The sequence below is a fragment of the Bos grunniens genome, chromosome 2, assembly GCF_055505025.1.
Source record: "Bos grunniens cultivar Pamir isolate PY7600 chromosome 2, Bosgru_T2T1.0, whole genome shotgun sequence".
Taxonomy (NCBI): Eukaryota; Metazoa; Chordata; class Mammalia; order Artiodactyla; family Bovidae; genus Bos; species Bos grunniens.
Window position 1 is genome coordinate 106,240,745 of NC_141166.1, and position 18,165 is coordinate 106,258,909.

The following is an 18,165-nucleotide window of genomic DNA, read 5'->3' on the forward strand; positions in this document are numbered from 1 at the left end:
GTTCCCATTTATTTTAATGTGTCTTTGACATCAGGAGAATTGCTGAGACAGCAGAGGAAAGTGCTTACAACTTGGACTGCAGCCAGAGCTGCGAATATTTATGTTTAGTGACGACTACCTTTTTTTTCCCAGGAAAAAACGATATGGTCCTAAGATGGTATCCATGTTGAGATTTTAATAAAATGAGAGTTTATATATTTTGGAAATAGCTGTTACTTTAATAGCAGTGAAATGTATTTCTTAAGCATGTAGTTTTAGGGTTTAATTGCACGTATGAGAGATTAAGGAAACAGCCTGGGAAGTAGGTGGTATTTATTTTCTCACTGATAAAAAAGGAACACACTTTTTGTTTGGCTTAACAGCATCACCACGATAGTAGTCTGCATATGTAATGCTTTCCATCTGTGATTCTTAAGGTTTTTTACAAAGGTAATATTTCTGATAATACTCCTGAGGTAAACATAATTCTGAAAATACTAACAGAGGGACTGAAAAATGCAGGTGCCCCTTAATTTAATTGGTATAATGGAAATTAGCAAATTTAGAATTCAGATTTTGAATTATCTAACATTATCTAACAAGTTATTATTTTCCAAGTATGAGGATAGGATAACACTTTCTCCAGTTCATTAGTGATATGGTATGCTTACAATAAAGAGGCATTCTTTAAAAATGAGATGACAAAGACCTCAGTAATAATCAATGTTCCATATATAAATGTTAATATCTCTGTAGAAATCTTAGATTCTCTGGAAAATTATTATGTTATCTAAAGGAAAATACATACTGTTAACAGAGAAAAGTAGTGATAACATTGATCAGTTTCTGTGAAATTGTTCTCACTAGAAATAAAGTCAGATGGCCAGTTGAATATATAGAACAGGGAAAAAAATTTCTGAACTTTCAGTTGTTTGAGACAGAACTGAACAGAATGCAGGGTCTAAATTTAGCAAAACACTTTAATATTATATTGTCTTTCAAATATCTTGCCAAAGGATTTTAATATATAAACTTTAAGTGATAGTTATATAAACACACTATTTATCATATAAAGACCAGAAGGAAGACTTCATATCAAATATAGAATTAGAATCCCAAGATTCATGATGCCTAGTACTATAAATTTGATGGATGAATTGATGAGAAAGGAAAATTAGAGTGAAACTTGGTTGATCGTTCAGTTAATGGTACTATTTTAATCAATGGTTTAGTCTAAATTTGTTTGAGTTTAACAGTTCACTATTCCCAGTATTAATTGCATTTGATGTTGATGGATAGGGCTTTCTAAGTCACACTGCATTTTCAGTGGGCATCAATCTAATGTAAGCAGTGAAAGGGTTAGTGCTAAATCAGCTATAAAGGTTAAAGATAAGAGAGGACATGATTTCTTTTTAAAATTTTTGTTCTTTCAATTTTAAAAAAAAAATTGAAAAAAATTAAAAAAACTACATTGGAGTATAGTTGATACAGTGTTGTATTAGTTACAGGTGTACAGCAAAGTGAATCAGTTATAAACATATATCAAGTCTTTTTCAGATTTTTTCCCCGTATAGGTTATTACAGAATACTGAGTAGCATTCCCTGTGCTATACAGTAGGTCCTTATTCATTTCTTTCAGTTTTTTTATTTCAAATTTATAACTTCAAAATACAGCATTTATTCCTTTTGTTCTAATGAGAATAAAATGACCCCCTCCCTATTTTTTTAGGTAACTCACAAGAATTAGGGGGAAAGTGCAGAGGGCATTTTTAATAAATTCAAATGTATGAATAAAAAAGAGCTAGTTCTGAGAAATGACCACTCTTTGTGAGTTAATCATCATAATTATTTATGACATCAAAGCTGGAAGGTCGAAGTTCTCAATTTTTATTTGCAGCTTTCTAAATATATATCAAAATCCTGGGCAGTAAACTTTATTTTTTTTCAAGCAGAGAATTACAAGTAGATGATTACACTATTAAACCACGCTCTGTAATGTCAAATTCAGCTTGCAGTGTGCTGAGCGGCCTGGGCTGTAGCTGTCAAGAGACTGGGGAGAGAGCTGCCTCCCTGCACGCGGATCTCTGGCTTGCTTGTGTGGACGCAGCTGACAGACTGAATAGATGACGACGTGACGCGCATGCTCATTATCCAAAACAAAGCCTTGGTCGTCCAGCCTGAAGGGTCAACTTTTTATATTATTTCTGTTTTCTTGTTAAATTTTTTGCTTAAATGCGTATGCAGTATTTGTACATGTCTTGATAGAAAATTTATTATCACATAGTCTTATGTGAGAGGGTTTCTTCTTTTGTTTTGTTTTTGTAAAACTAACGATTTAAACAAAAGGGTTTCATCTTGAGTTATTTCCACTCAGAAGTTTCAATACACAATACACAAGGACGTTATTAGTCTTCAGAGTAATCCATTGTGAATATTTTCAACCTGTTATTAGGATGGAAAATACTTAGGGTAAATGGTTAAACTACCTAATCTTGTCTGTGAGTTATAAACCTATTTCTTCTCTACAGAAGGACTGACATCAGAATGCTGACTGGTTCTTATGTATGTTTATCATACTTTATATTCTCCAGTCAGTTTGCCACGTTGCTAGTACATAAATTGGTTGGTTGGTTGGAGATGGGGAAGAATGGCATTTAGGGGCTGGAGAGACAGATGTGCTGCAGTTTGAAAAGCGGTTAGAGCTATCATTCATACTACAGGGAACCAGAAACAAACTGGGACTTGATATCTCAAGCATCACTTCAAGTGGGAGCTACTCTTCCTTGATTTTTGTTTTTGAATGCTGCTTTCATAGAAATAAGGGCATAGTAAAAAAGTCCCTAATTTGATGGGTCCTGACATTTTCTTACATTTACCGACTTTGTCTCCATTCTGATGTCCTTTTGGGAAATGCAAAGCCCTTCAATTCCAAAACATGGGGGATATCCCAGTATTGTCTCTAATAGATCCAGTGTTTGGAAAAGTCTTTCTTTCATGATTATTTTTGCACATGGTATATCTTTAATGAAGTGAAAGTGTTACTCACTCAGTCCTGTCTGATTTTTTGTGACCCCATGGACTGTAGCCCACCAGGCTCCTCTGTCCTTGTAATTCTCCAGGTAAGAATACTGGAGTGGGTTGCCATGCCTCCTTCAGGGGATCTGCCCAATCCAGGGATTGAACCCGGGTCTCCTGTATCACAGGCAGATTCTTTACTGTTTGAGCCACCAAGGAAGCCCTATATCTTTCATCACTGAATATAAAATAACATCCTGAGTATAACATACTATTGATTTGGCCACCACTTTGTGTTATATACTTTAGGTAATTTGAATTCTGTTCACAGTTGGAAGGAAAATACTCCCAAATAGTCTTTACTTTCATTTGCCTCTCGTTTACCCAATGCCTCAAGACATTTCCTTTTATTAGTCTTTTGGAATTGTTTCCACTTGAAAGATTTACTATTTCCCTAAATACCTTACTTGAGCAAAATAACAAAACAAACAAACAAAAACCACAAAAATACAACTGTGGTAAATAGATTTGAAAAACTTGAGAATGTGACATAAAAGAATAAAAGGGAACAATTAGAACAAGGAAGAATTACTTTTGACAGCAAACTGGCTTCATTTTCAAAGGAACTATTCCTATATTGTTTGGTTGCTAGATCCATTTCACTCCTTACCTGTGGTTGAGATCTGAGACCATGCTTGTGATACCAGGATCAAGAGGGGCCGATCTTGACAATTGCGTCAAGCTGGAGAAAATGTGAAAATATGATCACAGGAGATTTGTAGAAGTCCCTTGGAAAGATTGAGGACATATATTTTTTTAAATCTTAATAACTTTAACCATTGGAAGTTGATTTAATATCTAAGCTGTTATTGTTAATTCCTATGCAAAATATTTTCTTATGACAGTGGGGTTTTAGGTTTCATGACTTCATAACTGATATGATCTTGATTTGTTCTTCAAAAGGCGAGAAACAACATACTTTCAGAGTCCCTGATTAACTTGGCCTGTATAATTTAAGAAAACAAGTTTTTATTACCCAGGATTTACCAAGATAAACTAATTTCAACAATCTCACTTTGCTTCTACTAAATTCCCACCCCACCCCACCCCGCAAAGAAGAAAAGTAAACTCAATATTGACTTACAAATCATCTGGTATTTTCCTTTTGAACATACTGCATAGGAGAAAGAAGTATACTATTAACTTCATCAGACCCAAACGGTAGAATTAATATTTTCCACGGTTTTCCCCTTGTTTAACATCAGACTGGACCAAAAACTCTCAACCTCCGTGTGGCAACTTCAGAGCCAAAATACATAGTTCTGTTTACTGCTCTCTGCCTTTCCACCTATATCTGGACTTTGCTGATAGTTGTTGACACTAAAAGAGCCAAATGTGCATTAAGAGTAACTGAATCACTCCTCAAGCACTGGCCCCAGAATGATTGCGCTAGAGTGGAATCAATAATCGAGAATCTTGTCTTCAGATTTACAGACTCAGATGCACAATGGTCTCTGTGCATACAGAGAGAGCAATCTCAGATGCAATGACACACGCATTCACAAATGTCTGAAGTATAAACCTGAAAGCAAATTTGATTATTTTCAGCAAGAAATAGAATTGACAAGTCAATCAGATAGTCTTGTTGACTTTTGAAGTTATATTCCAATGTGAATGAACAGGTTGGTTTATGCATGTCAAAATGGAGCAAGGTTGGTTGCATTTTCTTAGAGCCTGATGTGAGGCCGCTTTGATATCTTGATATACTCATCTTCTCTGTAGGATCAGAATATTCAGAATGTGTGTCTCCTCAGAGCACTGGCTCCCCTGGATGGCCCTGAAAACACACTGTACAACTCTTAGCTTTGGCTTCCATTTTTTAAACGTGTATTCTATTGAAGTATCGCTGATTTACAATGCTGTGTTTATTTCTGCTATACAACAAAGTGATTCAGTTATACATAAAAATATATATATATTCTTTTTCATATTATTTTGCATTATGGTTTATCACAGGATATTGAATATAGCTCCCTCTGCTATATAGTAGGATTTTTGTTGTTTATTCATTCTACATATAATAGTTTGCATCTGATAATCCCAAATGGCTTCCATTTTTAATCCACTCTGAGCATGAACTCTTTATATAAATGTATGGTATAACTTATTTTATTTTATCTACTTACTTTCTCACCCTGGCATCATGAATTAGTTTCTCAACTCTCTTCTTCATTCATTTTTAAAAGCATTTTAAAGATGGGTAGCTTCTGCAGATAGCTAATGCTGGTTACTCTGTGCTGTTTATTCCTTTAATTTACAAGGATCAATATTATCTCCATAATATGTGATGATTTTACAGCAATACCAGTACACCCTGATGTGCTAGCCATAATGGTGGTCCCAAGAGCTGTGTCCTGGTTGGAACAAATAATACTGCTGCACTTAGACACCTCTGCTGCAGGATGGTAACTGAGTGAGATAAAAGAAGAGGAGCTGGAAGGCAGCAAAAAATTAGCATTGCATATGAAAACAGACTAGTTATTTTTCAAAGCAGTAATGAACGCCACTGTCTCCTTCATTTTTTTTTTCTTGCTCTTGACTTCACAGTAGTAAAATGAACCCTGAACTCTGTAGAGACACAACATTGAGTTCAATTATCCTGTAAAGGGCACAGATTACTAGGTAGGTGTAGCATCGAGGTTTCAGATTCCCTATGGCAAATGTGCTGAGTGGATTTCATCTGTTTTTCTCAGGTTTGAAAAACACAGACTCTTTTTTGATAACTTCATTCTGTGATTGTTAGTCAAATTGGTTCTGGAGGCAAGAGACAGCCCACAAGGGCCTGTTCTAGGGCTCCAGATCAATCATCAGAAGAGAGAGACATGAGTGCCTCCTAAGTTTAGGAAAGCCACATTTAAAATATTCCTCATAAGGCTAATCTTACATCTCAAAGTCTTCCTTTAAAATGTATTCTGTAGGCTTTTTGATCATATTTCTACAGTGCTACTTATAATATGCAAGTGCTGAAACAAGTATAAGCACGTTTGAATTATAAGCTGTAGTGGATAGGAAAAAGCATAAGTCCATGTGCACTGTGACAGTGTTAGAAATGCCAGGAGCCCAGATGAAGGGCTCCTACTCTCTGCCACTGTTGTCTTTTTCCAAGCCTTGGAAAATCATCTCTTAACAGTTTTCTGGGGAAAACATAATATGGCTTTTTGTGAAAGGATGGTACAGTAGATTCATCCAAAAGGTGGAATTCTTTTATAATCCAAAAACGTAGGTACAAAATTTCAATAAAAATTTCTAAAGGAAATTCATGTAGAGTACTATGAATTATCTAAAAAACAAGTAAGAAAATTATCAGATGTGTTTATAATAATTATTTTAAATGAGTACATTAAAATATTTTTATTTGTAAATTATGGCCTTGAAAGATAGTATTTTCAGGGCATCATTTGCATCTTCATGATATGAAGAGCAAAATAAGTTCAAGGTTATTACCCAAAAAGCAGAGGGTCTAGCCTGCTGTAAGGTGGTGATGGATGAGGTTGTCGGATCAGGTAGCAAATTACTGGGCACATGGTTGAATTTTGCTTTCTATGGCGAAATCTTTTACATTTTGACAAATTCTTCTTTGTTTTGAGATGATTTAAACCTACAGTTATGAAGCAGATCAGAGCTTTTAAATCTAAGTTGAAAATTGTCACTACTTCCAGGAGTACAAGTATGTTGCCGTGAACATGTACATAGATAACTAGAAAAAAATAAATGGAAAAACTACATACATGCTGGAAGCATTTGTTCCCTGGCAATCTCTTCTGGAGAAGTAAAGCACTAATGAGGAGGAAAAGTTGAGATAGCTAAATTCTTGCCCAGATGTCTTATTTCTTTTACTCTGTTTGAGTCTATTTATTTTGAGTTTCTCATCACTGGAAATGAAAGCTCCATGTGGGCAGGGATCACAGATGTCTTTTCCACCGATATATCCAATCATTTAGAAAGTGCCTGGGAAAACTACTGGTTTATATTTATTGAATATATAAATCCTCAAAATGATATGTATCACAGCAACGTCTCTATTTGGCTTGAAGGTTTTATAAGGAGAAAATGAGACAACTGAACTTGGAAGTTTATTCTATTCCCTTAGAAGCATATTTTTATATAAATCCAGTGCTCCTGTAGTTATTTTTCTTTCATTGTTTATACAGTCTTACAAATAAAAATCATCTTTGGAGTCTGGAGCAGTTGACATCTCCCAGAAGCAGTGTGGCACCAAATCTTAGCCTTGTTCATCTTGCTTAGCTTGATCCCAGCTTTCTACTGTGGCCTGATGGCTAAAAGACTGGGCTCTAGAATAATGAATCCCATTTTCACTGCTAGTTATATGACCTTGGCCATGTCATTTAACCTTTTGTGGATTGTTTCCTCAAAATGGAGGCTTGGATTATTCCAACTCAAGCAGTCATAAGAATAAAATGAGATAACTCATGCATAGTCCTTTGCATAGTTCTTTGAACAGTCCATAAATGTTAGCTGATAGAAAACATCTGAGGGGTTCATTGTTTCTTTTTGTTTCATTGAAAGAAATCACTCAAATTCTATAAGACTGGGTTACCTCACAACAAAATAAACAGACCGGCACATCTTCCAACTTCAAAAGGTCAATGTGTAACTCTGTTCCTCTCAACTACAGAGTTCATTTCAACCTTCCATGGTGCTCTGCGCATCTTGATGTCTCTGTAACTAATAGTAAAGGTTCTGATATATTTCATGACATTTTCTATATTCTCAATGTATACTTGGATTAAAGTCCCACTGTCCATAATATTACTTATTGGTGTTTTCATCAGATGAAAACTTGGTTACATTTAGATTGTAAAAATGCCTAAATAGTGCCATTGAGCCTTTTTCTATAAATGTTTATTGCATTTTGGAATTTTCTAAAATTTAAAAATAGACATTTATTTCACACCAAGTGCCCTCCATATCAAATGAGAGCCAAAGAGTTTGTAGTATGTGTCTTTTCTGATTATAGTAAAATACAACTCATGTGAAAATCATAAAAGCAAAACTTAAAAGGTGAAGGGAAATGAGAAACTAAATTCTGCCACTGATTCACAGACTACTGGCAACTTGCCCAAATGTTTTCTTGGACTACCATTATAGAGGTCTTAAAAGTCTACTCCACCACAGCTAGGAGAAAATCTAAGCAAGGAATGCGGAGTCTGTGCCAATTCTGAGTGACAACATTTTTAGTGTCTCCCAGCCAGAAAGGGTTGACCATAAATTTAAGATCATCAAGTGGCATTTTCTAATTCGTCACCTCATCCGAAAACTGCTGTGGGGCTGTTCTCTGAGTTGTTTCTTTCCCTTTCAGCTTCCTCCATCCTCAAAAGAGAGAAGCGGCTGAGGACCAAGAATGTGCATTTCAGTTGCGTCACTGTGTACTACTTCACCAGGAGGCAGGGCTTCACGAGTGTGCCCAGCCAGGGCGGCAGCACCCTGGGCATGTCCAGCCGCCACAACAGCGTGCGCCAGTACACCCTGGGCGAATTTGCCAGAGAGCAGGAGAGGCTCCACCGTGAGATGCTGAGAGAACACCTCAGGGAGGAAAAACTGAACTCTCTAAAGCTAAAGGTAAAAAAACCTTAGAAGTGCACTTTTATTTATTTATTTTTTTTACCAAACCCCCAATCCTTACCTCAATCTGGTTGCATTAACCCATTTTCATATTTAGATCCGCAGATTAAAATGGGTATTTTTCCGAGCAGACTCTCTGCTGAGGCTTTTTTAAAGGAAAAAGAGTATAGTCTCATCACTGAAAACAGGGCAGAAAACTTCCCTGACATCGTTTATTTATTCACTCTTCCTGGAACTTACATATTAACAGAAAAGAAAAATATTAATCATGTAGTCAAAATCACAGCTTCATAAAGTACCATAAAGGGAAGTTGCTAAGTGCTAGGAAAGTATGTACCCGAGAATTGATGGGGGCCAGATATCAAGGAGTTTCCTTAAGAAAGTGACAATTGAACTGAAATCTGAACAGGTAACTAGCCAGAAAGGGTTGGTGAGAGTGGTTCAGGCAGCAGAGAACACTGAGTTACCTTGTGTCAGGAGGAAGCACCGGGAGCACACAGAGGCTAGTGAGCCTGGAGCAGAGACGGAAGGAGTAGAGCATCATGAAGGGGGTAGGGTTGGGCTTTGTCAGTCTGATTAAGACATTGTTTTTCTCCTCATCCTAATGCTATCGGAAGTCATATAGGAGTTTTAGGCATGGGGTCGGTTGGCAGAATAATGTGATCTGGTTCATGCTCTGATTTGAGAATGGTTTAGAGGTAGGGGTAGCCGTGTCGGGGGAGCTTATGGAGTCAGACCAGTTAAGAGACCATTACAATAGTCCAGGAGAGAGATGATGGTAGGTTAGATTACACTGATGGTAGGGGAGATGAAGAGAGATGGACAGAGGGAGTAATTTAGGAAATAAAATCAACAGTCCTTGATGATGGGTTGGATTTGGAAGGAAAGTGGGGAACTGTCAAGAATGACTCCTAAATTTCTGGCTTGCAAAGCTGAATGGGTTGTGGGTGATAGTACCTTTCTCAATGATAAGAATATGACAAGGAATCCAGGTGATTCTGAGAGGCTTTTGAGTTATTAAAGTGATGTCAGGGAGGGATCCAGGTAGAGATAACTATCATTGTGCCATCTTAGAGATTAAGTGGAGAGAAACACAGCTCAGAAAACCTTTTCCTCGATCAGAGACACTCTTTATATTTGTATTGATCCATCAGCTTATCAGCTTGTAGTAAAGGGCCTCCCATTATTATCTAAGGACAAAGGAAGAAAGACAAAGATTTTTCTTACATAATCCAGGATGCTTAACATAAAGGATCACTGGCTAAGTAGCAGAAACACCATAAGCACACCTGTGTTACCTGTACCTTTAGTTGCCAGTATGAAGTCAGATAGCAGAGGTGTGATGTGTGTTTCAAAACCCCTGTTTTTAGGTATTTTGCACCTCATGTATGTGCTTTGTTCCCAACTGCGCAAGAAGACAGTTGCTTAAACGAAGCTAGTTACAACCTAGCCTAGAGCAAGTCTCATAACTCCTTTGGAGGTATTTTTGACACAGTTCATTGAAAGGCCCTTAAGATTTTTTTTGGTAACAAGTCACTATTGTTGCTGTTCTTCATGACAGCTTTGAATGTAGCCTAATTTAATAATAATTCTCAGATTTGCTTCTGAAATACACTCTCTGCTTTTCTAACTCACTACAAACCAATGGTAACCCTTACTCAAAAGATGAAGTCATTCTCCAAGCTCAAAATATTGGTGGAACAATAGTGATGGCTGCCATTCATTAAATGATTTTTTACTTGCCAGGCATTTTATAAACATTATTTAATTTAATCCTGACAAAAACCCACTGGAATAGGTAAATTATGAGACCATGTGTACAACTGAAGATAAAGAAGCACAAAGATGTTAACTGGCTCACTCAATAGAAAACTATTATCTTGTTACTTACTATTCTAAAATTAATTGATTACCCCCCATAGGTGTTGGGAAAGACAATCTCTGTACCTATTGGGAGTCATCCCTGTCTGGGGTTTGGTACTGTGTGTAGTGGTTTTTAACAGGTGGGGAACTGTAATTCTATCTAAGAACCAGAAGATTTATTGTGGTGACCTTTGTAGCACACACACACAATGACTATTGGGGGAGCTACATGCCTTCAGGAACATTCCTCCTTACCAGGCAGTGATGTGTTCTGATACTATAATTCGTATTCGGTTACTTCTACCCTTTTATTTTTAGCAAGCTGAAGAAGAAGCAAAAACAGGCTTCTGTTATTGATTTACTTTTGTCATTCTGCTTACTGTTACAAGTTGAAGAGGCAGTCTTCCGAGTGGGTGTCATGCCTTGGTTTGTCTGAAAACATGCAACTTTCCATTTTGGTGAAGATACAAACAAAAGGCATTTGGATATCATCACTCCTTTCAAATGAATGCCAAGCGAAAAAGATAATGAATGGGATTCTAAGGTGATCTGATCTAAGCCTATTCAAAGTATTCAGAAACTGGGAAACACATTTCACAGAAAACTAATAAAAGATCAAAGCAATGTGGACTCATTGACTAAAAAATCTGAGGGGTATTAATGGAAGAAAATGTATATTAACTTTAATGAGTTTTTAAATATCATTGACTATGTTTGTCTAAGGTTTAGCTATCCAAAATCTAAAATTAGCCATCCAAAAACATTACGGATCCAACAATTTCAATCAGGTACTTGAGATTTCACTTTCAATATGACATTTTCTTTGAAATATACGCCTGGGATAAGCAACAGAATGTGACTGAATTAATTCCATTTTTTGGCTAAAGCAGCTAGAGAGGGTCAGTAGCAGAGAGAGGGACTGAAAGAAGAAAGGGAGGATTATTAAGGACAAACTTTGCCACTTTGGTTTTTCCTGGAGATGGTCCTCTGTGGGTGACAGTGAACTGCCCATTAAGGGAGGAGATAGAAGGAACATCTGACCAAAAACAAAAAAAAAAACCACTTTGCAAAGCTTTCAGTGTCAAACTTCTTCCAAAGCCTTCACTATGGCAACCAGATAAAACATACCAGGAAACTCAGTGGACTTGGTACTGGGTCATTTCCTTCCTACTTACCTCAGAAACAAAAGCTCCAGGACATAAAGGAGATGTTTTTCTTTCCACTCTACCTGTGTGTCTTTCCAAGGTGTCTCAGGTTGTAAACAGTGAATCAGTTTATACAATGACATCTCCTCCAATGCGGCCTTTTTTAAAAATTCATTTTTATTGGCATATAGTTGCTTTACAATGTTGTGTTAATTTCAACTGTGCAGCAAAGTGAACCAGCTATGTGTATACACATGTCTCCTCTTTTTTGGATTTCATTCCCATTTAGGTCACCACAGAGCACTGTGAGTAGAGTTCCCTGAGCTATACTACAGGTTGTCATTAGTTATATATTTTGTACTTAGTATCAATAGTGTATATATGTCAATCCCAATCTCCCAGTTCATCCCATCCCCACTTCCTCTCTTGGTTTCCATACATTTGTTCTCTAAGTCTGTGTCTCTATTTCTACTTGCAAATAAGATCATCTATACCATTTTTCTAGATTCCACATATATGCGATAATATACAGTATTTGTTTTTCTCTTTCTGACTTACTTTACTCTGTATGATGGTCTTGCGTTGTGTGCTTAGTCGCTCAGTCATGTCAGACTATTTGCAACCCCATGGACTGTAGCCTGCCAGGCTCCTCTGTCCATGGGGATTCTCTAGGCAAGAATACTGGAGTGGTGGCCATGCCCTCTTCCAGGGGATCTTCCCAACTGATTGAACCCAGGTATCCCACATTGCAAGCAGATTCTTTACCATCTGAGCCACCAGGGAAGCCTAAGAATACTGGAGTGGGTAGCCTATCCCTTCTCCAGGGGAACTTCCCGACCCAGGAATCAAACCAGGATCTCTTGCATTGCAGGTGGATTCTTTACCAGCTGAACTACCAGGGAAGCCCATATGATAGTCTTAAGATTAGTAAAAAGAACACAGACATGTGTTTTTGTGTTTCTTTATAATAAAATACTTCAGAAACAAAATAAGGATAGAAATTTAGTTTTTCATTATAAAATGTCTTAGTGATTCTTCTCAATCTAATTATGAGTTTGATATATTGAGAAGTAATATGTATAGTTAGATTTATACAACGAATCCAATTTTATTTGGGGGGGGTGTTCAACTGTGCCTTTATTGGTGGTGGTGGTGTTTGTTCCAAACATTGTCTAGAAACAATTAATAGAGAAAGCTTATTGAATAAAGTACATGTTTCTAGAAGAAATAACTAGCTTTAGATTTCTAAATTACAGAGTACAGCTCTTTTTCCCTGTCAAGCCCATTCAGACATGTCATGCTCTTCACAGTAATCGTTGCAGTCATCTTAATACTACACATTTTTCCAAATTAAGTACTTAGATTTCATCATCTGCACCACACTGTTGAACAATTACATTAGCCTTTATTCCCATTTCACGTGTATCTGTAAAATCCATTAGGCGGCTGCTTCTATGTTTCAAAGGAACCTTGGCATTGAATTCGCCTGGATTATCTTTTTCTGGATTCTGTTACCATGGTATAGGAAATGTAACTTAGTTTTCACAACTTTCACTGGATTCTTTTTCTCAATGTTTTCCCAACCCTGATCGTTCTTCCTCTCCTTTCTAAGGTCAAAGCTGTTTCTACATTGTGGGGTTACCATGTGTTCCTTGAGGAATGCTTGGTTGTTTGCTCTCTTTCGTCATAAAAAAAGAGTTGCCAGATGGTAACTCTTCCTTTAATGAGCAAACTTTAAAATGTCTCTGTCTAAATTTCCTTCACCCAGTCTTAGATTTATGACTGTGCTTTATTCAGTTAGTAATTACCTGTATAGTATTATAATTCTCCACCTGCATGCCCAGTCTTCCAGCCCTGCCCTCTTGTTTCCTCTTAACAGTCTTATAATTTAACTAACCTTCAAGTAAAATTCCTAAATGCTCTAGGAGATAGAAGCCATTAGAGGTTTGTGAGAGATGGCTGACGCCAAGTATCTCTAACCTATAGTTTCCAAATTTAGGGATAGGTTTTTAACTATTTCCTCATACGACAGTTCTTACTAGATGGATCAGAGTGACTCCTTCATCCCGGGATCCGTGCCTGCGGAATGAGGAGAGGGGGCTGCGTTAGGCATTACTGACAAGAGTGTGCCGGTCTTGGTATTTTTAAACTCCACTTAGTATTTTTAAACTCCGTACAGAATTTCTTTGTCAGCCTCTGTAGAGATTACTCAAAAGCTTATATAGGACCAGTACTTCAGAATGCATTGCTCCAACACCAAATGGAAAACATGGACTTCCCAAATACTTGTCATGTCATATGTGCAGCATATTTTGAGAGGATCAGAGAAAATACAGCTAACCAAAGTGGTGCATCCTGAGAAGCTGGGCTTCAGCCCTGAGCAAATGCAATACATTTAAGAATAGGTTCCTTCAAAACTGCTGGCATTTTTATTTAAGTGGAAAAATTAAACATATGTAATCAATCTCTACAGTTTTCCTATGCAATAAACAGTGATCTTCTAGTTCAGGAGACATCCATTCAGCTGATTCTTCTCATTAATATGTGGGGTTCACACAGTGGTGTTCTGGAGTCAGCTTATAAAAATTCATCACTAAAGTGGATTGGACTCATCTCTTCCCCCATTGTATCTTGAAATCACCAATGATGGGAATAGTCATATTGTGGGATTTGACAAGCACAAAACAAACACAAGATTAGACAAACACAGCAAACTTGACAACAAATTAGAAACACCCCTCCCTTTTTTTTCAGAGACATAGTTATTAAATATTTACCAGGACACTCTTGGATTCATTTCACTTATTAGCCTCTGCTAAAAGAGACAATGCCTGTCTAAACCAGAAGGAAGAATAAAGGAATGTATGGAAAATTTATGTCTATTTGTTGATATTATCATCTTTTCTGGTGACTTTTGGGGTAATATGTAAACCAAGGACTCATTGTAAATTCAGGTTGTTGAAATTCTTATTAGCTGACAAAACAGCCGAACATAATGAATCTGGTTCCAAATTGCCACCTACAATTAACAACTAATGAACCAAAGACTTACACTGTAAGATTTGACTGAACATCAAAGTGATATGAATGTTTTAGTTTGGTTTGCCAGAGACATTAGCACCCAGGCTATTTATTCAACACATAACGTGTAACCAGGAATTCCTTTCATCAAATATATATCCTATGTGTATTTGGGTATACAAATGCAGATATGTATATCCAGCCTCTTATTACACATCTCTGGCAACCCAACACATTGCTTTTTTAAAAACATGTATTGAAGTATAGTGAAAGTGAAAGTGAAGTCGCTCAGTCGTGCCTGACTCTTTGTGATCCCATGGACTGTAGCCCACCAGGTTCCTCTGTCCATGGGATTTCCCAGGCAAGAATACTGGAGTGGGTTGCCATTTCCTTCTACAGGGGATTTTCCCGACCCCAGGATCAAACCCGGGTCTCCCGCATTGCGGGCAGACGCTTTACCGAAGTACAGTTGATTACAAAAGATGAAAGAAAGGGAGGGATAAATTAGGAGGTTGGGATTAACATATATATATATAGATTAATATATATATATATGTATACAGATCAGATCAGTCGCTTAGTCGTGTCCTATAATATAAACACACACTGCTTTTTAAGAAAGCCCATTCCATTTTGTAGTGATAATTGTTAGAAAGCTCTTCATATTGATCAACCTGCTATCATCTAATATTACCTTCTGACCCTAATTCTGGCCTCCAGAGACACAGAATAAATCTTGTTCCTGTTCTCCAAACTCCAAGTGTTTGAAAGCAGTCTTGCTGCTGCTGCTGCTAAGTCACTTCAGTCGTGTCTGACTCTGTGCGACCCCATAGACGGCAGCCCACCAGGCTCCCCCGTCCCTGGGATTCTCCAGGCAAGAACACTGGAGTGGGTTGCCATTGCTTTCTCCAATGCAGTAAAGTGAAAAGTGAAAGTGAAGTCTCTCAGTCGTGTCCGACTCTTAGCGACCCCATGGACTGCCGCCTACCAGGCTCCTCCATCCATGGGATGTTCCAGGCAAGAGTACTGGAGTGGGGTGCCATTGCCTTCGCCGGAAAGCAGTCTTGATGGACATGCAAATATTTGACAATAGGTTATATGGGCTCCATGTGTCTCTGTTCTATAGATTTAAACATCCTTAGTTCTTTTCTCTAATGCTTCTGTTTTCCAGACACCTTATAGCCTTGGTTACTTCTTCTGAATATAGTGCTGTTTATTAATGTCCACCTCAAAATATGGAACCTGGCGGTGGGGTGGGAGTGAGGCTCATGAGAGAGGCGATACGTGTACACATAAAGCTGATTCATGTTTTGTACAGCAGAAACAAACACATTATAAAGCAATTATACTCCTTAAAAACTATGGAACTTGATCTGGACATTGCATTCAAGATGGGATTGTTGCAGTACATAAGGATATGTTACATTACCTGCTAACTGAGCTGTAGATACTCTATCCACAGGTATATGCTAAAGGTACAGGAGCTTTTTGGATCTTAATCAGTTTGTTTGTTCATATTATGCTGGTGGTAAGTAAATCAACAACAACAAAAAGACAAGGAAGCAAACATGCATATCAGGCCTGGTAAATCAGGTCTGCATCATCATGCAAATTAAAACTTTTTAACATCTCCTGGGTAAGACTCTTTTTTAGTACTATATATGGTGTACACAGAGCAGTGAATAAAATTTGGGGTTTTTTTATTTGAATGAACTTGATCTTGTCATCTGACAAATATGCTAACCTGCCTTTTAGTCCATCCAAGATATATTTAAAAACTACATTTAACAAGACAGGGCCAAGTTCATGATACCCTGTCAGAGGGTCCTTGTCACCACCCCAGGTGACCTTCATGGAGATTCCTTTCCTGGGCTAGTCTCTACTGCCAATAGGATCTCTAAGCAGCACACGCCTTATTGGTGGTGCAAAGAGGCTGAGTATCTCTGTTCTTTGAAATATTTTCAACATTTCAACTAACTGAAATCCATGCATTCAACCATATCCTTATTAATCAGCTGGTATTCCATCCTTCCATGTACAGAACGTAAGAAACTTTGTCAGAGAATCTCAAGACTAGATCACTGGTTTTCCAGTTATGTTCCATGGGGTCAGGGCTGTTGATACCTTTCTCACTTTTGTTTGTTTAATAGGTTAAGATTCTGCATGGACTTTAATTTGACACATGGACATTCTTTCCCTAGTGAGCCCAGGCAATAGTCTTATAGTTACTGTTCCCTGTTCCCACCTGTATAGAGACCATCTTTTTAAATCATCTTTTTTTGGAATTTTATCTAGAATTTGCACTTTTAAAAATAATAATTCACTTGCATTTTGATTACCTTTTAATTCCTTTCCCCATGACTCTTTGCAGATACTAGGCAGAGCAGTCGTAACTTTCAAATTTTTCATTGATTTAAAACATGAGTAGCCCAGGCCTAAGGATTCTTACATAAAACTGCTGAGCACTCTTTCACTATCTCCCACCTTCTTTTTTTACATGAAATTCTTCCTAATGTATCTGTTCTTCCATTTCTTGTTTAAAGGTTTTTCTTCTTGATACAGACTGTGGAATCAGAATAGGAAGTAAATGATTCTGCTTTGTGTCTTTGTATCTGCCTCCCATTTTATCTGTCATTTCCTCCTCTCCACTGCTTCTATAACTTGCTCATATATTTTGTTGCACTTACCACACTCTATCATATTTATTACAGGGTCATCTCCCCAGCAGACTAGTAGCTGGTGGTCCTTATTCTCAACATATTCCTATTATAATGAGGGAGATATACATAAAACCAATCACCAAAACTAATATATTACTACAAAATTAGGCAGCATACTATGCTGATTAAATGCCCCCGGGGTAAGCAATGATGGCTCAGACGGTAAAGAATCAGCCTGCAATGCGGGAGACCTGGGTTTGATCCCTGGGTTGGGAAGATCCCCTAGAGAAGGGAATGGCAACTCCAGTATTCTTGCCTGGAGAATCCCCATGGACAGAGGAGCCTGGTGGGCAACAGTCCATGGGGGTCCCAGGAGTCAGACATAACTGAGTGACTAAGCATATAGTACAGGGTAAATGAGTTACAAGTCAGCTGAGAAAATCAAAAGTAACACATGAGTTCAACAGTGGTAGCTATCACTTGGACTAGCTTCTTTTGCTGGCATGTCTATTAGAAAGAACACCTCCACAAGCTCACAAAATAGATTACTCAAAGGAAATGCTAACTGGTGAGAATGTCATATCTTCAGCTGGCTTCCTGTATTCTTTTTTGAGCTCTTGTTCTCTGTGTATGAATCATATATTTTTTTTTAATTTCTGAATGAGCTAATTATAAGGAAGCTTTTCTGTTCTCTTACCTCCTGCCCCACAGCACTAAGATCAGCTCTTGGAGTGTAACTGTAACCATATCCTTCTGTTTTCTTCTATACAGGTTTTCTATTAATATTATTCTAAGAATTTTCACTCCAGACTGGTCTTGTGAGCCTGGCTCAAGCTTTG

At 37.5% G+C, this 18,165-nt stretch overlaps 1 protein-coding gene across 5 annotated transcripts in view; it reads left to right on the forward strand.

The window, feature by feature from the left end:
• Window positions 1-18,165, forward strand: part of CSRNP3 (cysteine and serine rich nuclear protein 3) — a 195,228-nt gene that overhangs the window by 165,636 nt on the left and 11,427 nt on the right. For all 5 annotated transcript variants that reach the window (XM_086370605.1, XM_086370619.1, XM_086370611.1 and 2 more), the window contains one exon: window positions 8,375-8,634. In XM_086370605.1, the coding sequence (XP_086226731.1) occupies window positions 8,375-8,634 (260 nt within the window). The remainder of the gene's footprint in view (window positions 1-8,374; window positions 8,635-18,165) is intronic.